At 45.7% G+C, this 22,984-nt stretch overlaps 1 protein-coding gene across 2 annotated transcripts; it reads left to right on the top strand.

Annotated features, from left to right (window-relative positions):
- The first annotated feature begins 1,254 nt into the window (after nucleotides 1-1,254).
- Nucleotides 1,255-16,125, top strand: Eef1aknmt (EEF1A lysine and N-terminal methyltransferase). 2 transcript variants are annotated; one of them, XM_006496984.3, is made up of 8 exons: nucleotides 1,255-1,692; nucleotides 3,269-3,568; nucleotides 5,411-5,610; nucleotides 7,343-7,538; nucleotides 10,797-10,964; nucleotides 12,465-12,677; nucleotides 13,823-13,954; nucleotides 15,246-16,125. In XM_006496984.3, the coding sequence occupies exons 3-8, from the start codon at nucleotides 5,446-5,448 to the stop codon at nucleotides 15,518-15,520; spliced, it is 1,149 nt and encodes a 382-aa protein (XP_006497047.1). In that variant the 5' UTR covers nucleotides 1,255-1,692; nucleotides 3,269-3,568; nucleotides 5,411-5,445; the 3' UTR covers nucleotides 15,521-16,125. The 2 variants fall into 2 exon arrangements, with proteins under 2 accessions (XP_006497047.1, NP_659126.1); NM_144877.1 differs by having other exon boundaries at nucleotides 1,451-1,692; nucleotides 3,269-4,028.
- Nucleotides 16,126-22,984: the final 6,859 nt, after the last annotated feature.

Here is a 22,984-nt window from a genome sequence, read left to right as displayed (position 1 = left end):
TATTAAAGGCATGGCACCACACCTGGCATAAATAAATAAGTCTTAAAAAAATACTGTGTGTTTTATTTAGAGAGAAAGGTCACGGAGTTGAGGAGGTGGGGAAGAGCTGAGACAAGTCGGGAAAGAAGAAACCACTACCAGATTATATCATATGAAACTTTTTAAAAATAAAAACAAGTCCAATAGACGATTCTGTAATGTTTGAAGATGACTTTAAAACTTATGTCTACTCTAACTGTTCCGTGTCTGTGCTAGCACTGTGTGTATAGGCTGTGAAAAAGAATCTCTGGAAAGGAGCTGTGTCCTCAAAGGCTCATTGATTTCAACGTCAATGATGTGAAGCCGTTGAAAGGTTGCATGCAGTTCCAGAGCCAAATTTTCCTAGAACATCTTCCGGTCCTTTAGTAGTTATTTAGTACTTGGCAACATCTTTTGTGACCCTTAGGTAAGACCTTTGGAAAGTATGAAGAGACCTCTAGGTTTTCTTGTGGTTGCAATCATCTTACAATATACTCACCAATGTATTTGTAAGTGTCCCGTTTTACTACTTTCTGTGTTGTTACTATAAAAGTTCATGCAATTGCTACCTCATGGGAACATGGTATTTGAGGAAGCTAAATCTGTGTTCCTGGGCTATGGCCAGTCATATCTGGGCTCCATCTCTTATTCCTTTAACGCGAGAGCTGTTTCTTTCATCGTCTCTTCAAAACAGCTCTTCACTAGGAACTTCCTTGGGATATTTTCATAAAACGATCATTTAAAAGGATGGTATTGTTCATCAGACACATAAACTATGTCTTTACAACTGTCATCAGAATGACAATTTAAGGACTCCAATGATAAAATGAGCATCTTCATAATGAATGGTTACTGTGTTTTGAGAGGCAGGGAAGGGAGGCACTTCGGTTAAGTCTCCTGATATTCACCGTTGTTACTGTATTAATAGCAGGGCTCTGTATTTTGGAGTAGAAAAAGCAGTCATTTTCCTCTGAATTGACCAAGAACGGTGGCAAAGTGATTCCGGGAAGAGGAGATGAGCTCACATTTTCCTGAGGAAGGGGTTTCTAGCTGAGACTCCTGCTCCTGCGCAGGTCAGCTCCCGTTGCCCCTCGCGCTCTCAGCTGGGGATAGAGCGCAGCTCACAGAGGCTGCGCGCGCAGCCCCGCCCGGTTCCACGAAGCAAGCCTCTTCTGCCCGGAGTCCCGCAGGAAGTCCCGCCCGCTCCGCCTGCCCAATCACGAGACCTCTTACCCGGATATGGTTTCTAGGTTCTGAGTGTAGCTGCGGGAGTGTGTGGCTGCTGCACGTGGGGCGCGGACCGAGGGTGAAGAAAAACAAGGGGGGCGGCAGCGGCGCGTGGCCAGCTCAGTGGTTCGTCCGCGCGTCTGCTGCACAGGGCCCGGTTCGGTTGGGTTTTGCGTGCAGAACAAATCTATGGTGCCTGTAGTGGCTAAGATTCCCGCCGCTGCTGCCTCCCGGTGCTTCCCGGGGTGATCTGTCACCAGGAGCAGTGTCGAAGACGCCGCTCACGGTGGGAACATGAATCTCCTACCTAAAAGCTCCAAGGAGTTTGGCTCTGCCGACTACTGGGAGAAGTTCTTCCAGCAGCGAGGGAAGACAGCTTTCGAGTGGTATGGGACCTATCTGGAGCTGTGCGAGGTGCTGCACAAATACATAAAGCCCAAGGAAAAGGTATGGCGTGCAGCCAGTCCCTTGTGGGGACTGAAGATAGCAATCCTAAGTTTAGGAGGCAGGAGGCAGGCAGGCGTGGGGACCCCACTCAGATCTATCATTTTAGGATTCTGCCCAGCATCTTGGCTAAGTGGCAACCTTAAAGATAGCCATTTAAAAGTAAAGATTTTCAGTTAAAACTTCATCCTTAACCCGTTTTGGAATAGTGGCTTCGTCAGTAGACTGAAAGGGTGTTGTGTCACTGTGCACACGTGTGGAATAGGTAGCGTCGTGGGACTTTATTGGTGTATATGTTTATTAAGTCACTGCCGAGTGCTCATCAAATTTCAGGCTTTGTGCCCAGCCCTCAAGCTACAGGAGCAGGAAGCCACAAACACAAGTTAAATTCCAAGTTAAATAGGTGTGGACGAGTTGGAGCTTCGGTAGGGAAGGAGACTTAAGGTCTGCTATGCTCGGGCCTTTTATCTCAACAAATTCAGGCGGGTAGTTGTGCACTTATTTTTTTCAAGTGACTGTTGGAGGCCATGCATGTAGTAGGTGGTCAAATAGAGATTTAAAAGCAGGTCTGTCTGGCTCCAGGGCATATCACTTCTCATGGAACTATGCTTTGCCCTCTAGAGACGGTGACAACAGAATTTTTGAAAGATGAATGGAGGAATGTGCCACAAAGAGAAACAACAATTCGTATTTTTAAGTTTGGCTTCAAGTAGTAAATAGCATGAGATAGACTCTGGGATGGGAGCAGGCTCCAAATCCTCACAAACTAGTTTGTTGTCTGAGGAAATAGGAAGTATGAGCAGTTAGAAACAGTTCTGTCACTCAGCCTATATTTTTAACGGTTTAAAAAAACAAAAACAAAAATGAGGATGCAACTGGTGTTTTGGATTTTGTAACTTCCTACAAACTTCAAGACAAAGATTTCCTTATTTTATTATGTAGATGTGTGTTTGCCTGCCTGAGTTTCTGTGCATCATGTGAGTACAGGAAGTTTGTGGAGGCCAGAAGAGGCTACCAAATTCTCTGGAAATGGAGTTATAGGCTGTGCTAAGAACTGAACTTGGGTCCTTTGCAAGAGCAATAGTTCTAACCTACTGAACCGTCCCTCAGGCTGCACACAAGTTTTGAATAGCGCACATCACACAGCCTGTTCTCACATGACCTTTATTGTGGCATAATACTGTTTGGATTAGTGATTTTCTCCCACGTGTGTCTAGCTTTTGACATTGTAAGAAGAGGTTGTCATCTACAAGGCCTGAGAACCATGCAATCAAGTAATAGAAAAAAAAATTATCAATGCCCCCCTCCCAAAAAAAAAAAAACCCACAATATTTTAAGAATATTTACAGTTTGGTTTTGCAGGCATGACTATGCTAGACCGTGGATTGTGCACACCTGCATTGCTAGTTTCAAGATGGTGTCTAGAGTTAACTTGAGTGCTTCTTTCTACTCAGAATAGTGTCTCTGCCCCTGGAGAATATGAAGTAGCCAAAGTCTACTAATCTCTAGTCTTTGAGGTATCTGAAGCGGATTTCTTGACTTTGGTCACTTTCATTTTGTCTTTGTTTCTTCCCTCCAGGTGCTTGTGATCGGATGTGGCAACTCAGAGCTCAGTGAACAACTCTATGATGTGGGCTATCAGGATATCGTGAACATCGACATCAGCGAGGTTGTCATCAAGCAGATGAAGGAACGCAATGGCAGCCGACGGCCCCACATGAGTTTCCTGAAGATGGACATGACCCAGCTGGAGTTTCCTGACGCCACATTCCAGGTGGTGTTGGACAAGGGCACGCTGGATGCTGTCCTGACAGATGAGGAGGAGGTGACCCTGCGTCAGGTGGACAGGATGCTAGCTGAGGTTGGCCGTGTCCTGCAGGTGGGCGGTCGCTACCTCTGCATCTCCCTGGCTCAGGCTCACATCCTGAAGAAAGCAGTGGGCCACTTCTCTCGGGAGGGGTGGATGGTGAGGGCACACCAAGTGGCCAGCAGCCAGGACCGGGTGTCTGAAGCCGAGCCCCGCTTCTCCCTGCCCGTCTTTGCCTTCGTCATGACTAAGTTCAGGCCAGTCCCTGGCTCTGCCCTTCAGATCTTTGAGCTGTGTACTCAGGAGCAGGGCAAGCCCGTAAGGCTGGAGAGTGCTGATCAGCTGGCGGAGGCTGTGCGGGAGCGCCAGTACTATGCTTGGCTGTGTAGTCAGCTGCGCCGCAAAGCCGGGCTGGGGAGTGTGTCCCTGGACTTGTGCAGTGGGGACACGGGGGAGCCACGCTACACCCTCCACGTGGTGGACAACCCCGCTGTGAAACCATCGCGGGACAATCATTTTGCCATTTTCATCAGTGAGTTGGGATTGCTCCGCCTCTCCCTGGAAGGGCTGTCTTAAAGGGGCTGGGGCTTGCTCTGCCTCTTTCCCCTAGAAGGGCTGGCTTGCTGGAGCTGGGCTTGGGTATTGGTGATTGGGTGTATATATATCGTGCCTGTGTTTATCTTAAGGTTAGATTAACCAAGGTCTAATGAAGAGGGAGTAGTAGCTCTCTGAAACTGTCTTAGACTCAAACTCCTTCTTAGGAAGTTTGAGAATGGAGGTTATAGGCAGGAGATAGTAAGTGTAAATTTAGACCCATTACACATTTCATAGCCGGGTTAGTTACTTTGTGAATTGGATAAATGGAAGCAAGGCTGGGCTGCTCGGTGCCAGCTGGAATATCTTGGCTGAGTTCTAGCTAGCGTGTATACTGTTGGACTCCAGAAGGAAAGCCGCTCTGCAGACTTAAGGAGGCAGTATGGAGGTAGCAGACAGGATGGAGCTCTGGGGCAGACTCTCGGGATCCAGTCCCAGCTTTAGATACTTCCTGGTGATTTGATACAGCAAGGGTGACTGCTTCCTGTCTGCCTTATTTTCCCTGTAAATGAAATGGAACTGTCACTCTCCTGTATAGTTGGGAAGTGTAAACTCTTAGAAATGATGCTGGCCTTGTGGTAAGTGCTGTATGACTGTCAGCTGTTTGCCCTATAAAGAAGAGAAGGTGCCGGAGGGATGGTGGGGTGAGAACATTTGGAAGTAAAGAAAATGTGAACGTTCTAGGTGAAAGTAAGGTGGGGTTATGCTGGAAACCTGGTTTCTTGAGACCTGAGCCACCTTTCCAAGTATTTGATAATCCTTCCTGCCTACCCCCCCTCAGTGACCAGTGGAGCCATCAGAAGCATGGCAATGGGCGTCTGTCAGTGCGAGCTGAGCTTTGCATTCACTGCAGTGTGATCTTAGACAAGTAGTTTAAGTTCTGTGCTTCTCTGTCCTCATTTTCAAAGATGGAAATAGTGCCATGTGTACCTTGGGCCATTTTGAGGATTCCGTTATTTGTATTTGTAAAGAGCTTTTTTCCTGGCCTGCATATAGCTTTTTTTTTTTTTAATATGGAAAAGCAGCACTATCCAGTGTGAGTGTGCGCGCGTTTGTGTGTGTGTGTACGCGCGTGTGTGTGCGCGCGCGCACACGCGTGCTCCTTGCCTGTCTTCTTCCCTTCAGACATACCCACACTCGAATTGCCCTCAGTCCTGCTTCGTGTTTGATGGGCTGCTTTGCTTTGGGAATTGCTAACCTCTCTGTGGGTCACGGGACGGGGGCTGGTCCTGAGCAGCGACTGGTTCTACCTTGTAGACATCGACTGTGGGCCTTGAACATTTCACCAGCACTCCCTGTGACCGCTTTTGTCTATTCCAGTCCCCCAGGGTCGCGAGACCGAGTGGCTCTTTGGCATGGAGGAGGGCCGGAAGCAGCTGGCAGCCAGTGCGGGCTTCAGGAGGTTGGTCACAGTGGCTCTCCACCGAGGCCAGCGGTATGCTGGCATGGAAAGCATTCAAGCAGAGTTGTCAGCCAGAGTCATGGAGCTGGCCCCGGCTGGGTTGCCTCCCCAGCAGCAGGTACCAAACTCTGACCTCTGACCTCTGACCTCTGACAGCAGCTTCCACTGCGACCAGGAAGGTAGAGGAAGCCTTTAGAGGGTAGGACCAGGGAGTGGAACAGATGAGAGCAAAGCGTTATGACAGAGACACATAAAGAGGCCATCAGGAAAACCACTACTTCATACGCTAACATTATTAATTGAGAGGCTGGCGAGATGGCTCAGTGGTTATGAGCACTGGCTGCCCTTCCAGAGGACCCAGGTTCAATTCCCAGCACCCACATGGCAGCTCACAACTGTTTATAGCTCTAGTTCCAGGGGACCCTATACCCTCACACAGACATATGCCAGCAATACACCAGTGCACATTAAATAATAATAAATTATTATAAAAAGTTAAAGAAGAAAACTAAGACTAGAATCTGACCATAGTCTAGGGAGTCACTGTACTTGGAGAGTAAATGTCCCAGGCAGAGAGAGAAAGATGAGCCACTCAAGGTGTTGAGGTTGGGGGGGGGGGTCTGTTTTTGTTTTTGTTTTTGTTTTTTTGTTTTGCTTTTACATTTTTCAAAAAAAAGATTTATTTATGTATTTTATATATGAGGTTGGGGCCCTGTGATTTGGTTTGTTGTTTTTTTGTTTTTTGTTTTTTAACATTTTTTTAAAAAAAAAAGATTTATGTATTTTATGTAGATGGGCCTTTCCTCTGTGTATGTCTGCACACCAGAAGAGATCCCATGGGACTATAATTATGGGCAGTTGTGACCTGTTCACGTGGGAACTGGGAACTGAGCCCAGGCTTTCTAGAAGAGCAGCTTGTGCCATCTTTCCAGCCACTGAGCCATCTTTCCAGCCCCTCTCCTCCACATTTGAAGTGCACTTTCCTGGTCATTTTGTGTCTCAGAAGTATCATGGGAGGATATAAAAGAAAGGGGACCCAACCAACTCACTTCAGGATGTTAGCATTGCTGGAAAGGAAACAAAGTTATACTAAGAAGTGGCTTTACCAGTTGACATCTGTCACCACAAGAAATTGACAGGTCTGTTGTAAGAACTGGGCTCTAGGAAGGCCAGGGCTCCGGAGGGTCGGCGTGATAGCAATGGATTTCCTTGGGTTTCGAGCCTGTGGTCCTACCATCTGGGCTGACCATGACTCTGACGCTGGGATTGTTATCACTTAGAGAGTTTCATCTCATGGAGGCCTAGGTTCTCTGGAGACCTTCTCTCATCACTGTGTCTTCGAGGGCAGGGATTACTGACAGTTGGAAAATATACTGATAAGGTCCTTAAGAGACAGAAGGATGGGAGGGAATGTACTCTTCTTCTGAGATGTGGTCAGATGGGCCAAAGATGAGACTGAGTTGGGGAAAGGAGGGGTTGTTGTTTCCCCTGGGCTTTTGTTATTTCTGTCCTTGTCCAGATTCCCTCTCACACATTACAGCTCCTTCCCGGTGGTTCTCTCTCATTCCTCATTGTCCTGTGGGGAATCCATGTGCTTACGGGCAGCGCCAGGTGCCGGTCTCTAGTGGTTAGGGGGTCTCTATGTGTTCATCGCAGTTTCTAAAGTGGGGCAAGCCTCTCGAGTTCTATCAAAAGGCCCAGAAGGGCACTGCAGTGGAACGGCAAGTCTTTGGAGCTGTGCTGTCCTTGGCCTGGAGAAGTCCTCGTGCTCATACTAAAGCAGGGTGGGTAAGATCACATGCTTGATAAATGAGCTGATGTTTTTGCCACATCTCACTCTCCTCCTTTAGGTGCCCTTCCTGTCTGTGGGTGGGGACATTGGGGTCCGGACTGTGCAGCACCAAGACCACAGTGCCTTGAGTGGTGACTATGTTATTGAGGATGTGCAAGGGGAAGACAGATGGTACTTTCGGCGGCTCATCTTCCTCAGCAACAGGAACGTGGTGCAGTCGGAAGCCAGGCTGCTGAAGGATACGTCTCACAGAGGTGAGCTCTCACAGGTGTGGTGGTGGAACCCAGCTGGAGGGGGGCGGCCTCTCGAGTTAGAGTGTTCAAAAGAACTGAGAGCTCAACCAAGATGGAAGGCAGACCTGGATATGTGACTGGAGGTCTCCTTTCTCACCATCTGGGCAGGGTATTTGGAGATAAGCAAATAGAAGTACTTTTTCCTGTCTTGAGCAACACCTAGCTCCGAAATGATAGGGAAGGGAGTAGGGACGGTGGAGCTGAGTAAGCCCGATAATGGCTTTAGTGCCTCAGGTTAAAGGGACTCTGTTTCATAAGCTGCCCCACATGCATCCCTTTGTACCCCTGTAAGATGACCCAGAAACATGAAGGTTGCATGAAGCCCCGCCCTCTTCCATAGTGTGCCCTCCCTCACTTGGCTGCTTCAAGGGATTCAGAGGTGGGTGCTGTAGCTGCCATCCAGCCCAGCACTGCTCAGTGGAACTGTGTGCTGTGAGGAAGATGCTTGCTTTCTGAGCTTCCAGCATGGTAACCCCAAAATATAAATGGCTGCAGAGCACATGGAATGTGGTTGGTTTTTACTTGCTTATGTGCTTTCTTTTTAAGATAGTGGTACACTTTAGGTTGTTCTTGAACTTTCAGCAGTCCTGCCTCTGTCTCCTAAGCTGGGATTATAGGCATGAGCCACCACGCTGGCTTGAATTTGAATTCATTCATATTTTAATGAATGTGGCCATAGCCTGTCTAATATTTTTAGTGTTGGCCAGTGAGATCCAGACCTCCCTCAGGAGCCCTCATTTCCTTTTTTATGGTTTATTTTATTTTTGAGTAAAAAAAAAAAAAAAGTGTGTCTCTATGTGTGTACACATGTGCACACTTGCATGCATGTGATAAAGGTGCCTGTGGAAGCCCAAAGAAAGCATTTGATCCTCTGGGGCTAGAGTTAGCAAGCAGCTATGAGCGTCTGGTGTGGGTGCGGGACCTGAACTGTGTTCCTTTATAAGAGCAGCCAGTGTTCTTAACCAATGAGGAGCACTCTTAGGTATGTCTAAGATGTTACAGATATCTCACCAACGGAGACATCACTAGTCTGTTTTACCTGCCCCGTTCCCTGGCTATGTCTGTTTGTATTATCGTTACCTGCCTGTCTGTCTGCTTGCCTGTCTGGCTACCTTCTCTGTCTAGTGACGAGTTTAAAATCATACATTTAGAGTAAGCTAAGGCAGGACTTGGGTGGCCTATTGCATTAATCCCAGTACTCAGAAGGCCAGCTTGGCCTATAAAGCAGTTTCCAGGCTAGACAGGGCTACAGAATGAGATTTGTCAAAAAAAAATTGCTTTCGATTGAAAAGTAACTGTTCCTGTCCTCCTCTTCTCAAGTGTAACTTCATCTTGGTCACAGAGAAATCTGAAATTGGATGCCGTAATTCCCAGTCATTGCTTTTGCTTGACCATGCTGTGCCCTCAGCAAGGCTGGAAGAAGTTGGAGGAGGACTTAGACTCCTGAGGTCCTGGATTCACCCTTGTCCAGTACTGGTAGAATTATTGGTCTTTAGAGCATCTCCTCTCTCATTGGTGATTCTGGCTGCAGCCTGTGATGATCTTGCCCCGCACCTCAGTCAGATTGCTGAAGAAAACATTCGCTTTTTTCAGTTTTAGTTTCATGTTTTTTTCACATTGTCAAGTTTTTGTGATGTTTTGTTTTGTTTTGTTTTGTTTTCGTTTTTTGAGGCTGGCTTTCTTCTATGTAGCCCTGGCTTTCCTAGAACTCACTATGTAGACCAGGCTGGCCTTGAACTCAGAAATCCTTCTGCCTCCACCTCCTGAGTGTTGGAATTAAAGGTGTGCATCTTCACTACCCAGCACTGTCACACATCAAACCCCACACATTAACAGTGGGAGACTTCAACATAGCACTCTCACCAATGGGCAGGTCATTGAGACAGAATCTAAACAGAGAAATAATAAAACTAACAGTTATGGTTCAAATGGATCAACAGATATCTATAGAACATTTCATCCAAACACAAAAGAATATACCTTTTAATCAGCACCACATGGAACCTTATCCAAAATTGACCATATAATTGGTCACAAAGCAAGCCTCAACAAGATACAAGAAGATTGAAATAGTCCCTTGCATCTTATGAGATCACCATGGATTAAAGCTGGACTTGAACAACAACTCTCTACTCAATGATCACTGGGTCAGAGAAGAAATAAAGAAATTAAAGAATTAAGGCATCCAATTTCAGATTTCTCTGTGACCAAGATGAAGTTACACTTGAGAAGAGGAGGACAGGAACAGTTACTTTTCAATCGAAAGCAATTTTTTTGACAGATCTCATTCTGTAGCCCTGTCTAGCCTGGAATTTCTAGAATTAAATGAAAAATTAAGGCACATCATGCCCAAACTCATGGGACACTGAAAGCAGTGCTAAGAGGAAAGTTAATAACACACTACGTGTCCTCATAAAGACATTGGAGAGATCTCATAGTAATGAATTAAAAGTACACTGAAATCTAGGGAAAAAAAAGCGAACACACCCAAGGGTAGTGGATGGGAGGAAATAATCACACCAGGGCTGAAATCAATCAACTGGCAACAGAATAGTACCAAGAATCAAGAAACGAAGAGCTGGTTCTCTGAGAAATCAACAAGATAGACAAACCCTTACTGATTCCTTTTCCGTGGGATGGTGTAGTGTGCTGTCTAGGAGATAGGAAGGTGATAGACTTGGGACACAAGCAGTCCTAAGGTCATGTCTTACCTGCACCACCTAACAACTGGGTACTTTATTGAATACCAGAGATTCTCAGTTTCTAAACAGGCAAAGAAGTGGAAGCAGTTATGAGAGGCACTGAGAGTGAAAAGTGCTAGTCTAGGAATTGGTGTGGAGGTAGCAGTGCCTTTACATTTCTGTAGCTCCTGTCACTGCTCTTACAGGCTCAGACAGAAGGTCTTTTAATTTATGATTTCAGGTTTGAATGTGCCTTTCCTGTGTACCTTTTCCGGCCACTTGGTATGCAGTGGTGTATGGTGAATGTTAAAACAGCTGTGTCTTTGTGGGGAGGCTCTGATTTGTAGAGCTTGCCAGTTTCTATGATAAATGTTTCCTCAGGACCCAAGTTCAGGCTGTCTGAACCGATCTGCTTCCTTGAGAATTGGCTCTTTCAGTCTGTTTAAAGCTGTTGCAGCACCCTATTGCTAGTCTCCCTTGATTTCCAAGGACTAGCCTTAGAAGCATGGGACATCAGTAATATGACTCTCTCGTTTAGCCCAGAAGAAACGGAAAAAGGACAGGAAAAAACAGCGACCTGCTGATACTTCTGAGGACTTCCCGCCTGCCCCAGGGCAGTCCATCGATAAGAGTTACCTGTGCTGTGAACACCATAAAGCCATGGTTGCTGGCCTTGCCCTGCTGAGAAACCCCGAGCTACTCTTAGGTAAGATACCACTGCCCTCCATAGTCTGAGCATGGAGACCTGCAGAGGTGAGCTCGCTGCTCCGGAGCTTCAGCAGTCACAGATGACTGACAGCTGCCACAGGCTCCGCCTCCCTCACCTCGGCCACCATGCCCATTAGTGAGCTTGGGGATAACTTGCCTCAGACATCTTGCCATCTTGACATAGCTGCCCGTGTTGGGGATGAGCCTTTTTGTTTTTTGTTTTTTTGTTTTCCTTTCTGTTTATTTTGCTTTAAAATTAAAGTATAAAATATAATTAGTAAGGTATGTGAAGCTTACAGATTTTAAGTTATCCATAAAATTTTAAGTTATTTGTAAATTTTCACATGTGTGAAATTTAATCATCTTAACTGGATAGTACATTTATCTCATCTCATTTCCAACGGCATTGGGTAATATATGGCTCCTTAATAGTGCCATATTTGAGCACAAAATGTAAGTCTTTTGTTTGTTCAGGTTTTCTTTTCTCTTTCTCTCTCTCTCTCTCTCTCTCTCTCTTTCTTTTTTTCTTTTCCCCTTCCCCTTCCCCTTCCCTTTCCCCTTCCCCTTTCTTTCCCTTCCTTTTTCTCTTTCTCTTTCTTTCTTTTTCTCTTTCTCTTTCTTTCTCTCTCTTTCTCTCTCTCTCTCTCTCTCCCTCTCTCTCTCTCTCTCTCTTTTTTTCTTTCTTTCTTTCTTTCTCTCTTTCAACAGGGTTTCCCTGTGTAACCTGTCCCACAGAGTGTAACTCATGCTATTCTAGGACACCTAGGCTGGACTTGAACTCACAAAGACCTGACTGCCTATGCCTCCCAAGCACTGGGTTTTAAAGGGGTACACCACCACCATCTGGCTCAAAATATGAATTTTAATTATAGTTAAAATGATAACTTTATCATTAATAAGCTTGATGTGTTCACTCACAGGCGTGTTCACCTGAATTCCCTAACTGCTGATTTAATTTCGGGGGCTAGCCTTTTTTAGTGGCTTGTTTGTTTTCTTTCTTTAGTTCTCTTGTGTTACTGTGGTTCTCGCTTGGATTTGGTTGTATATTTTCTGTGCTTTAAAGAACTAGAGTGGCTTAATTTTTACTTTGTTGGGGTGTCTGAAAACTTAGTTATGGCCCTTTGAGTTAAGAGCTGGGTGAGGGGTGTTGTGTTCACATTGCTTTATGACTATGTGGAAGGTTGTGCCTCGTTTTCTAGGATGCGAGTCTATCCAGTTACTCTCAGGGAACTCTTGGTAGTGTGTCAGCCAGTTACATTGGGGTTCGTAAGGGACCACAACATAGCACATGTTTCATTGTCCTGACCTGGTCAAAATGAGGCCAGGGTGGAAAGGTCAAATGTCTGGAGGCTTCTCAGTTTCTAGGATGAGACAGGGAGGCAAGACCCTTATGTTTATCACTGGGCAGAACAACAGTCTTAATTCCCTGTTTTGTTTTCCCTGTATAGAACTTTTTCATAACCAGATCACAAAATCAAATTTTCTTCTTCTATTACAGAGACTCCACTGACATTGCTGGTGGTGGGTCTGGGTGGAGGTAGCCTCCCTCTCTTCGTTCACGATCATTTCCCGAAGTCCCGCATCGATGCTGTTGAGATTGACCCCACAATGTTGGAAGTGGCCACTCAGTGGTTTGGCTTCTCACAGAGCGACCGGATGAAGGTTCACATTGCAGATGGTCTTGACTACATTACCAGCCTGGCAGGAGAAGGTACTGATGAGAGAGCATTTGGAGGAGTGTTAGCTACGGAACGGTAGTCCAAGGTTGCCAGGCCTGCAGGGGTCTCTCAAATTCATCTCCAGGGGGCCGGGGGTGGCGGGCATCCACATCCTGTCAGCTTCATGTGTGTGCTCGTTTGGCTATGGATTTAGCTTTTCCGAGCTGTGGCAACCAATAATACAGACCGTTAGTCCTCCCGTCTGACCTTGTAACCTTGCCACTTGCTGCCAGTTCAAGGAAGCTAGAGTCTATAGCTGGTTAGAGTCTATAGCTGGGCATATGTTGAGATTTTCTTTCTTTTTAAATACACCATTTAGCTGTAGGTGAAGTCAGAAATAGAGTAAAACTGCATTTGCACAAATCAGTGGCTTCCAGCCTCAGGGGCATTTGGCAAGGTCTGCCAAGATGGTTTTGGTTGTCACAAATGGGAGGGAACTTTACTGCCACTTGGGACAAAATGTCAGCGTGTGAGGTCGTGAAATGCCAGTGCAGTGTTTTCTTAGACCAAGGATGAAGTGCTCATTGCCTTTCTGTAAGGTGAGAGATTCCGTAGGTCTCTTGGGCCTCTACAACTTCATCTATAGGATCCCATGATGCTGCTGACAGTTACTGTATGCTTGGCCAGCCCTTAAAGGCCTAGACAGCTGCTTTGGCTAGGTGACTGGCTCTCAGTTTTGATTATACTTTGAGATTTACCTAGTGAGCTGGCAAAAACCACCACAGGCTTCTCGGCTCCTCTCATATCTTCCCGCATCCCCCCTGGGGGTTTGACATGGCTGGATGTGCAGCCCACATTGTCTAAGTATGTAGAAACTTCCCCAGGGGATACTCACTCCTTGCAGCATTAACAACCACAAGCGTAGCATATACCGTCCATGTTGGAATGAGCCTGTTAATATCTGCCCTTGGAACACACGTCTAGATTCAGAGGAAGGGTCCTCTGAACTGTAGGATAGCTTGAACTTGGATGAGAAAGACTGGTCTAAACCATGACATTCATGTCTTCAGCAGGCAGAGTACTCACGTCGTCATCTTTCAGACTTAGCTGCTTAGGTTTCAGAGCAGGTGTGTATAGAAGCATAAATGACGTCATCTTATCCCTCAAAGACAAGCACTCACTTTCTTCTCTTCCCCAGCGCCGCCTCACTATGATGTGATAATGTTTGATGTAGACAGTAAGGATCCGACGCTGGGGATGAGCTGTCCTCCCCCAGCATTTGTGGACCAAGTTTTCCTGCAGAAGGTCAAAAGCATCCTGTGTCACGACGGTAAGAAACGGTAGGGTTGGAAGGGAGGGAAGGAAGAGTCCTTTGAAAACATTGCTTGGGCTGGAGAGCTAGTACAGAGTTAAAGGCATTTGCTGCTATCTCAGAGGACTGCAAGGAATTGAGGCTCTCTTCTGCACGTCGGTGTCTGCACCAACACCGTGCACTTTCCCCACACACATGCATACACATAATTAAAAAATAAAATGTGAATTATCCTTTAATAAAAATTGCATTTAAATGTATGGTTTGCTTAGTTTTCCCAAACGGACTATCCCCCAGCACCAAACACAGACGTTTGCAGCATTCTGGTAGTCTACCTCCGTATCTCCTCAGTAACTCGTCCTCTCAAAGGGTTGGTCTTAAACTTTCATCACAGCTTAGTTTATGCCCTTGATAGACACAGAGTCATAGGTAGTATATTTTTAAAAGTATCTGTTCCTTTCACTCAGCCTGGGGTTTGTGAGATTCAACCATAGCCTTGTGTTTATATTGTCTGTTTTTATTGCTACTGGAATCATGTGACTATGCTAGAGTTCATTGGTCCAGCACCACTGGGGGGGTGATAAAAGTAGTATTGCCAGTAATAGTCTAGAATGTGCTGCTTGGTAACCGTGCTTGCAGCTGTCTTGGATACTACATAGGCCTGGAGCTGCGCAGGGCTCCTGAGGATGCTCAGCTTTTGTGGATTGTGCCATAGCCAGTTCCCATGTTGATTGTAGTTCACACTGAAGCAGCTTGGTGACTCCAGACACCCTGAACTTGGCTTTGTGTTACTCAGTATTCACAGGAGCCCACTTTCAGAAGTGACTTGAAAGGTGACAGAGCTGGAGCTCCAGTTCTTTGTCACTTGTGTCCTCCACCCCCTAGGTATTGGCATTTTAAAGGCCTCTGGTATACTACTATGGTTGAATAGAACCTTGGTTGCCAGAAGTCAGGATACCTTGGCTTTTTCACTGGATAGTAAATACTCAGGTGGTGTGTGTGTCAAGAATATAACATCCTCGTGGAACTGATAAATTTATCTTTTATGGAAGGTATTAATTACTTTTTTATGAAAAGATTTCTTAGGCATGGGGAATATTAAAATATGGTAATACTGTGGAAACCATCAAGGCTGAAGTTTTCTTACACTTCATGTATTCACAATCCCCATGCTTCTGTGTGCTGTATCTCTGTCAGATCCACTGGCTTTCTCACTCACCCGCCTCCCTGCCCTGTCACGGGACTTTGCATTCTCCTTGATGCATGTCTCTGGATCTGCTCAGCCTCCTCTTCCCTTCCTACTCTGCAGGCGTCTTCATCCTTAACCTCGTGTGTCGGGACGTGAGGTTAAAGGACTCAGTGCTGGCTGGACTCAAGGCAGCCTTCCCTCTCCTCTATGTCCGGCGGATTGAAGGCGAGGTGAATGAAATCCTGTTTTGTCAGCTGCATCCAGAACAGAAACTTGCTACACCAGAGCTCCTGGAAATGGCCCAGGTTTTGGAGCGGACCCTGCGGAAGCCTGGGCAGGGTTGGGATGACACGTATGTTCTGTCAGATATGCTGAAGACTGTGAAGATTGTGTGAGCCCTGGGGCCAGGCAACTCAGCTTTCTGTCCAAACTGACTTGAACTCCTGGGCTGCTGGGAGCTAAAGCATGACGCACAGGACTTTTAGACCTCATGCTTTTGTTGGTCACATAATCAGCTACATGCTTCCCACCTTTTGGGATGGGAGGCAGCATGGGGGTGATGATGAAAGCCGGGTGGTGGTAGCACAGGCCTTAATCCCGGCACTTGAGAGGCAGAGGCAAATGGATCTTTATAAGTTCAAGGCCAGTCTGAACTTACAAAGTGAGTTCAGGACAGCCAAGGCTACACAGATATTTAATGTCTTCTCAAAGGTCATATGTTGAAAGCTGGCTCCCCAGCCCCCATGGCTCCTTTGGATGATGGTAGAACTTGGGAGGAACTTTGTAGAAGGAAATTGGGTCACTGGTGTGCCCTTGAAGGGCCCTTGGGACACTGGCCCGCCTCTTTGCCTTTTGGCTGCTGTCAAGTGAAGAACTCATCCCCTCATATCTTCCCCTTCATGATGCCCTGCCTTACCACAGGCACAAGGACAGTGACTGGGTCTGGTCACTGCTAGCCTGGAACCTCCACACTAAGCCAAATAAACTTTCTTTCTTGAAAGTTGGTTTATCTCAAGTATTTTTATAGTAACTGAAAGAGGCAGTTTTCAGCTTCATTTCCCACACAACGGACATTTGTATCACTGGGGACCCATGCTCCCCAGCTGCTGGCCTTGTGCTCAGTCCCTCCTCTGAGTCCTCGGACACTCACTAGCTTTTGCAGAGGTTTTATGTACACAGAGCCACTTCCTGTGTCCCATCTTTCCCACTAAAGAATGGTTTGGTGCTGGGTATGGGGTGCCACACGCCTTTAGTCCCAGTGCTTGGGAGGCAGAGGCAGGTGGATCTCCATGAGTCTGAGGCCAGCCAAGGCACAGAGAAACGTTTGTCTCAACAAATAAAACAAGAATGATTTGTTTTTGTATTAATGTCAGGCAAATGACTATGCAAAATTTAAAGAACACGATTCTTTACATACACATATAATGTTCTCAGATTATATTTCCCCACCCCATTATTCTCTCATCTTTCCTCTCAACAAACCCGTTTTTCCTACCAAAACTTTCTTCTTTTTTGGTAGGCCACTGCATTTAATTAGTGTTGCTTGTATGACCATGAGTGGAGTTTATTTACTCAAGCAACAGCAACTTAGAGTGGGCACAGCCCTGTGGAGCCTTATTTCTACCACCAACCCCACAAACATTAACCATACAGCTTCTTGGGAGGGGTGGGTCCTTGTGAGCCCTTCTTTGTAAGAGTTGTGCCTAACTTTGGGCATAACAGGCACTGGGGAAGGAAAGTTGTGAACTTAAGACCACTAACAGATTTTGAAGTGATTTAGGCATAACACATGCTAAGGGAAACACCATGCAGTGGCCCCTGTGGTTCTTGGAGCCCTGTAGATCCACAGAAAGGTATCCCTAGTGTGCCTAGGTTTTTATGATGAGTCCTATAATTCAGAAATCGAAAGATGGACCTCACTGGCTAAAACTGAGTTGTTAACAGAGTTGCATACAGCAGTGCTGGAGACCGAAGAGCAGAGAGCCTCATTCTGGTGACCACCTGCCTCGTTTTCTAACATTTCCTAGCTTCTACAGGCCAACTGAACTATAGGACTGTATGGTAATGTCTGAGTTCATCTAAGCTCAGAGTAGCATGCCACAAGCAGTCCTAGGAAGCTAATCTGGGCTGGTTTAAAGGCCACTGAGGTTGAAGTCTACTCTGATTGGACACACTCTGGGAACCAGGAACGAGTTGCTATCAGTGGTCAGCATTTTTACTGCCTGGTCGTATGTCAACTTGACATAAGCTAAGAGTCATCAGAAAGGAGCCTTTGTTGAGGGAATGCCTCAATGAAATTCAGCTGGAAAGCATTTTCTCAATTAGTGGTCAATAGGGCCCATTGTAGGTGGTGCCATCCCTAGGTTGGTTGTCCTGGGTTCTATAAGAAAGCAAGCCGAGCAAGCCATTTCAAGCAAGCCAGTAAACACCCCTCCATGTTAGCTTCTGCCTCCAAATTCCTGCCCTGTTTGAGTTCCTGTCCTGACTTCCTTTGGTGATGAACAGCAATGTGGAAGTTTAAGCTGAATAAACCCTTTTCTCCTCAACTTGCTTTTTTGTGGTCCTTTGTCACAGCAATAGAAACCATAACTAAGACAAGTTGCTATCAGCAGAATGGGGTATTGGCTGAGACAGGCTTGACGGTGTTTTGAGGAGGATTATGGAAGGACTTTAGAACTTTGGGCTAACAAAGCCATTGTGTGTTGAGATGGGATGTTCTTTTAGGAACTTGGAAGATAAGAATATTGAGAACTGGGGCTGGAGAGATGGCCCAGTGGTTAAGAGCACTGCCTGCTCTTCCAGATGTCCCAAGTCAATTCTCAGCAACTACATGGTGGCTCACAACCATCTATACTGGGATCTGGTGCCCTCTTCTGGCATGCAGGTGTACATGCAGATAGAACACGCAAACATTAAATATTTAAAAGAAAAAAAGCCTCTGTGGACTGAATAAAAAGGGTAGTGCAGAAGATGGAGGCCTAGCCAAGGCCGTAGCTCCTGTTTGCTTGGTAATGCATAAGCGTTATCCAGGTGGTACTGGTTTTGAAGGCATGAAGGGAGTCATGGAGAGCAGCTGAGACGTGGCACTGTGAGAGGCCATTGGTGAGGGTGAAGCTTCAGTGGCACTTGAAGGCCCAGGACTGAAGGGGTCATGCAAAGAAGTTGAGGCTTGGCACCATGAAGAGAGCCTATGAAAGGCTATTGGTGAAAGTGCAGGGTAGTTGCAGCAGAAGACCCCAGTGTTTTGGCTATGCCAGTACCATAGGATGACCACCAAGAATAGCAGCAGCAGCGGAGTGAAGCCAGCTGGTCCCCAGAAGACAAGCAGTGTGTGCTGCACAGGTGGGAGCTGGAGAAGTGACCCAAGCCCTTTGGAAGAGTCCAGAAGATCCCAGAGTGGATCCCAGACTTTGGATGGCTGGAGTTTGGTTTTGCTCTGATTTGACTGTGTTCGTGCCCTGATTTTTCACTCTTGAAGTAAGAAAGTATTTGGTTTATTCCATTTATTTTATGGGGGAGACTTTGAATTTTAAAAGACTGAATTTTAAAAGAAATTGGCTATTTTAAAGGGACTGAAATGTTAATGTGCTTGAATTTATAAAAACTGGGAATTTTAAAAGTTATTTATGTTTTTAATGTGGGATCTTGGGGATTGAATGAGAAAGGAAGGGTTGTGGCTTAATAGTGTTGTTTGTGTGTCAAGTTGACAATGGGTCAGTTGTACTGGCTGGTTTTCTGTGTCAACTTGACACAAGCTAAGAGTCATTAGAGAGAAAAGAGCCTTTGTTGAGGAAATGCCTCCATGAAATCCAGCTGTAAGGCATTTTCTCAATTAGTGATCAATGGGGGAGGATCCAGCTCATTGTGTGTGGCCATGCCTGGGCTGGTGGTTCTGAGTTCTATAATGAAGCAGGTTGAATAAGACTTGGGGAGGAAGCCAGTAAGCAGCAGCGCTCCATGGTCTTTGCATCAGCTCTTGCTTCCAGGTTCCTTTCTTGTTTGGATTCCTGTCCTGACTTCTTTTGATGATGAACAGCAATGTGAAAGTGTAGGCTAAATCAAACATTTCCTCCCCAGGTTGCATTTGTTCCTGGTGTTTTGTTGCAGCAATAGAAACCCTAACTGAGGCAGCAGTTCAGTTAGCTCTGAGAGACAAGTTCAACCATCACTTTGGTAATTGGTGAATGTCTACTCCTCAGTTCTTTGCCCGGAGTAGATGTCCTCTGATTCAGATGAGGACACAAGCTTGCGGCAGAGGGTGAGTTCCTCTGTGGATCTAGCAGCTTCCTGTCCCACCATAACAGACCAGTGAGAGCCATGGGGTCTGCTTAATAGCTCCAGGCTTCTAGTAAACTACTTACAGTTCACTTTCTCTCTTGCTTGTGGCTTGTCTTGCTGATTGGTTTTTATAGATTTGTTAAATCATCAATAAGAAATAGGATTGGTAAGTTGAGTTTCCCCTTTTCATGTTCATTAGGGATTTTTTTTTTTTTTTTTTTTTTTTTGGAAAGGCTATCCCATGCAGTCATAATAAGGATATGTAAGGGGAAGACATCAGCTCCCATGGAGACAGTGGAGCAACTGATAACTCACATGGCTGGGTCCTGGGATCAAATGGTTATGAGGTAGCATAGAACATGGCTAGATCCTGTCCCAGGAGTCTCTTAGAGACTTATTAGGACAGTCAGAAGAGAAGCCAGTCTCAAGAAAAGCTGCCTCCTTAAAGTGACTCATTGGTCCCTGCCTTCTCCTGTCCCCAACTCCAGGCTTAGCTGGTTCCCGGGCTTCCCAGGAGATGGCACTAGAAATCACATTCTTGCAGGTTTGAGGACACTCTCCTACTATGTCTACATTCCTCCCCAGTCTTCAAATGCTCTGCCCACTCTCCTCTGGCCTCCCTTTCCCCCTTACCCTGTACATGGAGACAGTACATCTGTTTCAGTCAACCTCTGATGGCGCAAACCTAGGTATCTCTTGGCTCCACACCTTTGATGTTAGGAGGCAGAGTGATGGGGGAAATGCCAGTAAGAAAAGAAGAAACCTAAAGTGAGAGCAATGTAAAGCAAAACCACGCAGGCGGGTCCAAGCGGACACACCTGCACGATTCTTGCCAAGATGGAAAGCATTTCCTTGTTATAAATAGAAATATTATACATATTTATGAGGTAAATTATGGTAATTTGATAGTGTGTAATAGGTTGTTGTGTAGCCATACTTTTTGGCTACTTTATTGGATTCTTATATCTACCACCCTTCTCTACCCCAATCCCTTCCAATCTCCCAACACTAGGTAGGCAAGAAAGAAGGTTAGAGGGGAAAGGGGGCATAGATCTCTTTTTAAAGATTTATTTATGTTTATGAATGCTCTATCTGTATGTATGCCTGCATGCCAGAAGAGGGCATCAGATCCCAGTATAGATGGTTGTGAGCCACCATATGGTTGCTGGGAATTGAAACTCAGGACGTTTGGAAGCGCAGGATGTGCTTTTAACCACTGAGTCACCACTCCAGCAAAGATCTCTTTAGATTACTTCCTGCTGATTAGGGGCATCGAGTTCCTTGGGGCAAGTTCAGTCTTCATTGTCAGGATATCTTCAACCATCAATCCAGCAAACAGCAGCAGCAGCAACAACAGGAACCAGCAGCAGCAACAGCAGCAGCAGCAACAGGAACCAGCAGCAGCAGCAACAACAGAAACCAGCAGCAGCAGCAGCAGCAGCAGCAGGAACCAGCAGCAGCAGGAACCAGCAGCAGCAGGAACCAGCAGCAGCAGGAACCAGCAGCAGCAGCAGGAACCAGCAGCAGCAGCAGCAGCAGGAACCAGCTGCAGCAGGGGCCAGCAGCACGGGGAGAAGCAGCTGCTGTCACCTCTTGGGTCTCTGGCTTATTATCTCTTCTTAAGAATTCCCAGAATTCCAAATGTAAACTATTTTCAGCTGGCAGAATAACACCCCTGCCAGAGCATATAACAAATCATAGCTAGCCACTGTGTGGAGCCTGAAGCAGCCCCACATCCCACACCTGGGATTAGAATAAAAACATTCACGTGACTGGATTTTTAAAGAAACAAAATTCTCACGACAAGGGTGTGAAAAAAATCAGGAGTTCTATACTTCATTTTACTGGTCTCTGTATAGTTCTATGTAGTACCATGCTGTGCTTGTTAGGGTAGCTTTGTAGTGTGTTCTCAAGCCAGCTTTGTGTGCCTCTGACTTTGTTTTGCTGGGCATCACTTTATTAGTCAGAGTCCTCTAGAAAAAAGAAACAGTAGAATGATTATGTGTTATGAAAAGTTTATTAGCTTGCCTTACACGTAGGGGCTGGGTAGCCCAGCAGTAGCTATCTGTCTACTGGGTGTGTGGGGGTGGGCAGAGAACCTGCCAGAGAACCCAGTCCCTGAAGCTGAGTGCCCCAGCCGTCCCAATAGAAGACTCTTTGAGAGTTTCTGGTCTTCAGTCCATGCTGGAGGACTGAAGAAACTGGGTTTGAATGTCAGTGAAGATAGTTGCAGCATGGACCCAGCCACTACCAGGTCCTCATTGTCTACAAGGCATGGCATAGGTTGTTTCAAAACATTATAAAGCTATAATAGTCTTTTTAATGTGTCATTGAGGTCAGTTTCCTGCTAGGATTTTGTTGAGGATTTTTATGTCCCTTCTTGTCATATTTGAGTCTGCAGTTGAGGAAACAAGTTTATTTTGATTTAAAATACTTATTTATATTTTGAGACAGGATCTCATGTAGCCCAGGGTATTTATTCTCTGACTTCCTCCATGGTGGGTGGTGACCTTGAGTTCATGATCATCTTGTCTCCACCTCCAAGTGTGAACATAGCAGGGATGCACCCCATCCCCAGCTTTTGTCTGTTTTTGTGTCAGGGGGTGGTGCTTGCCCCCTTTTTTTTTTTTTTTAAATACACTTATTAGAGTTCCTTCCATTTCAACTTTAATTGATATTCTTTAGATATTTTATGGATTTCCAAAGTAAGGTCAACAGGTCCTAGATTTCCTTTTCTTTTAGATGGGAGATTTTAAATTATTGCTTCAATTTCAGCATTCATGGTTTTTCTCTTCTTGATTCTGTTTCGGTAGGTTGTATGTGTTCAGGAACTTATACATTTATTCGAGGCAATCTGCTCTCTTCTGTTTCAACCACTTTGTGGTCCATCAAGCTGCCCTGTATTTCAGTTCATCCATTTTCATTGCTGGAAGCTTTGCATGACGTGGCTATTCCACACGTCCTTTAACCATCTACATTCTGGTGAGTATGTAGGTCATTTTCAGATTTGGACCATTACAAGTTAGGCAGCTATAAATATTCATGACCACATCTTGCATGGCTATATACTTTACTTTTTTAGGTAAATACCTAACATGGCAATGAATGTGTCCTATAGTTTGTGTTTACCCTTTCAAGATTCTGCCAGAGAGCTTTCCCAAGGGCACGTGTCGCCATCGTGCATGTATATCACTGAAGTTTGTGCATGCTTACCCGTCTGTTGCCTCCTTTGTCCCCCACCCTCATTTTGGTTCCCTTGTCCCTCAGAGCAGTCCACTTCAGCTGTCATGTCTGTATTTAAGTCTGGATTCTGCATTCGGTAACATGTGACATTACTGTCTCTTATCCTTCCTGCCCCTCCTTCAAATTGTCATCCTCAAATGTAGACCCCCTCACAGGTGACAAAGGGTCTTTGGTTTTTAAGAATTCTATTGGAACTTTTTTTAATTTACAGTGATGCAGAAATAATATGTGTATAGCTGAAACTACAGTTTAAGTACTGAACATAGATGTTTTCCTAGGTTATCGAGCACACTGTCAAAATATTGTTCACTGTGAGCCTAACTATCACAGGATCAATT

The sequence above is a fragment of the Mus musculus genome, chromosome 1, assembly GCF_000001635.26.
Source record: "Mus musculus strain C57BL/6J chromosome 1, GRCm38.p6 C57BL/6J".
In the NCBI taxonomy this organism is placed as follows: domain Eukaryota; kingdom Metazoa; phylum Chordata; class Mammalia; order Rodentia; family Muridae; genus Mus; species Mus musculus.
Note: the sequence above shows the minus strand (reverse complement) of the source record. Positions and strands in the feature narration are given on the sequence as shown.

Excerpts from the sequence above, each read along its gene's own strand:
- Eef1aknmt (NM_144877.1), top strand. The coding sequence starts at position 1,540 with ATGAATCTCCTACCTAAAAGCTCCAAGGAGTTTGGCTCTGCCGACTAC. Across the intron at positions 1,693-3,268 it reads ACATAAAGCCCAAGGAAAAG|GTGCTTGTGATCGGATGTGG; the intron begins GTATGGCGTGCA and ends TCTTCCCTCCAG. Across the intron at positions 7,539-10,796 it reads GAAGGATACGTCTCACAGAG|CCCAGAAGAAACGGAAAAAG; the intron begins GTGAGCTCTCAC and ends TCTCTCGTTTAG.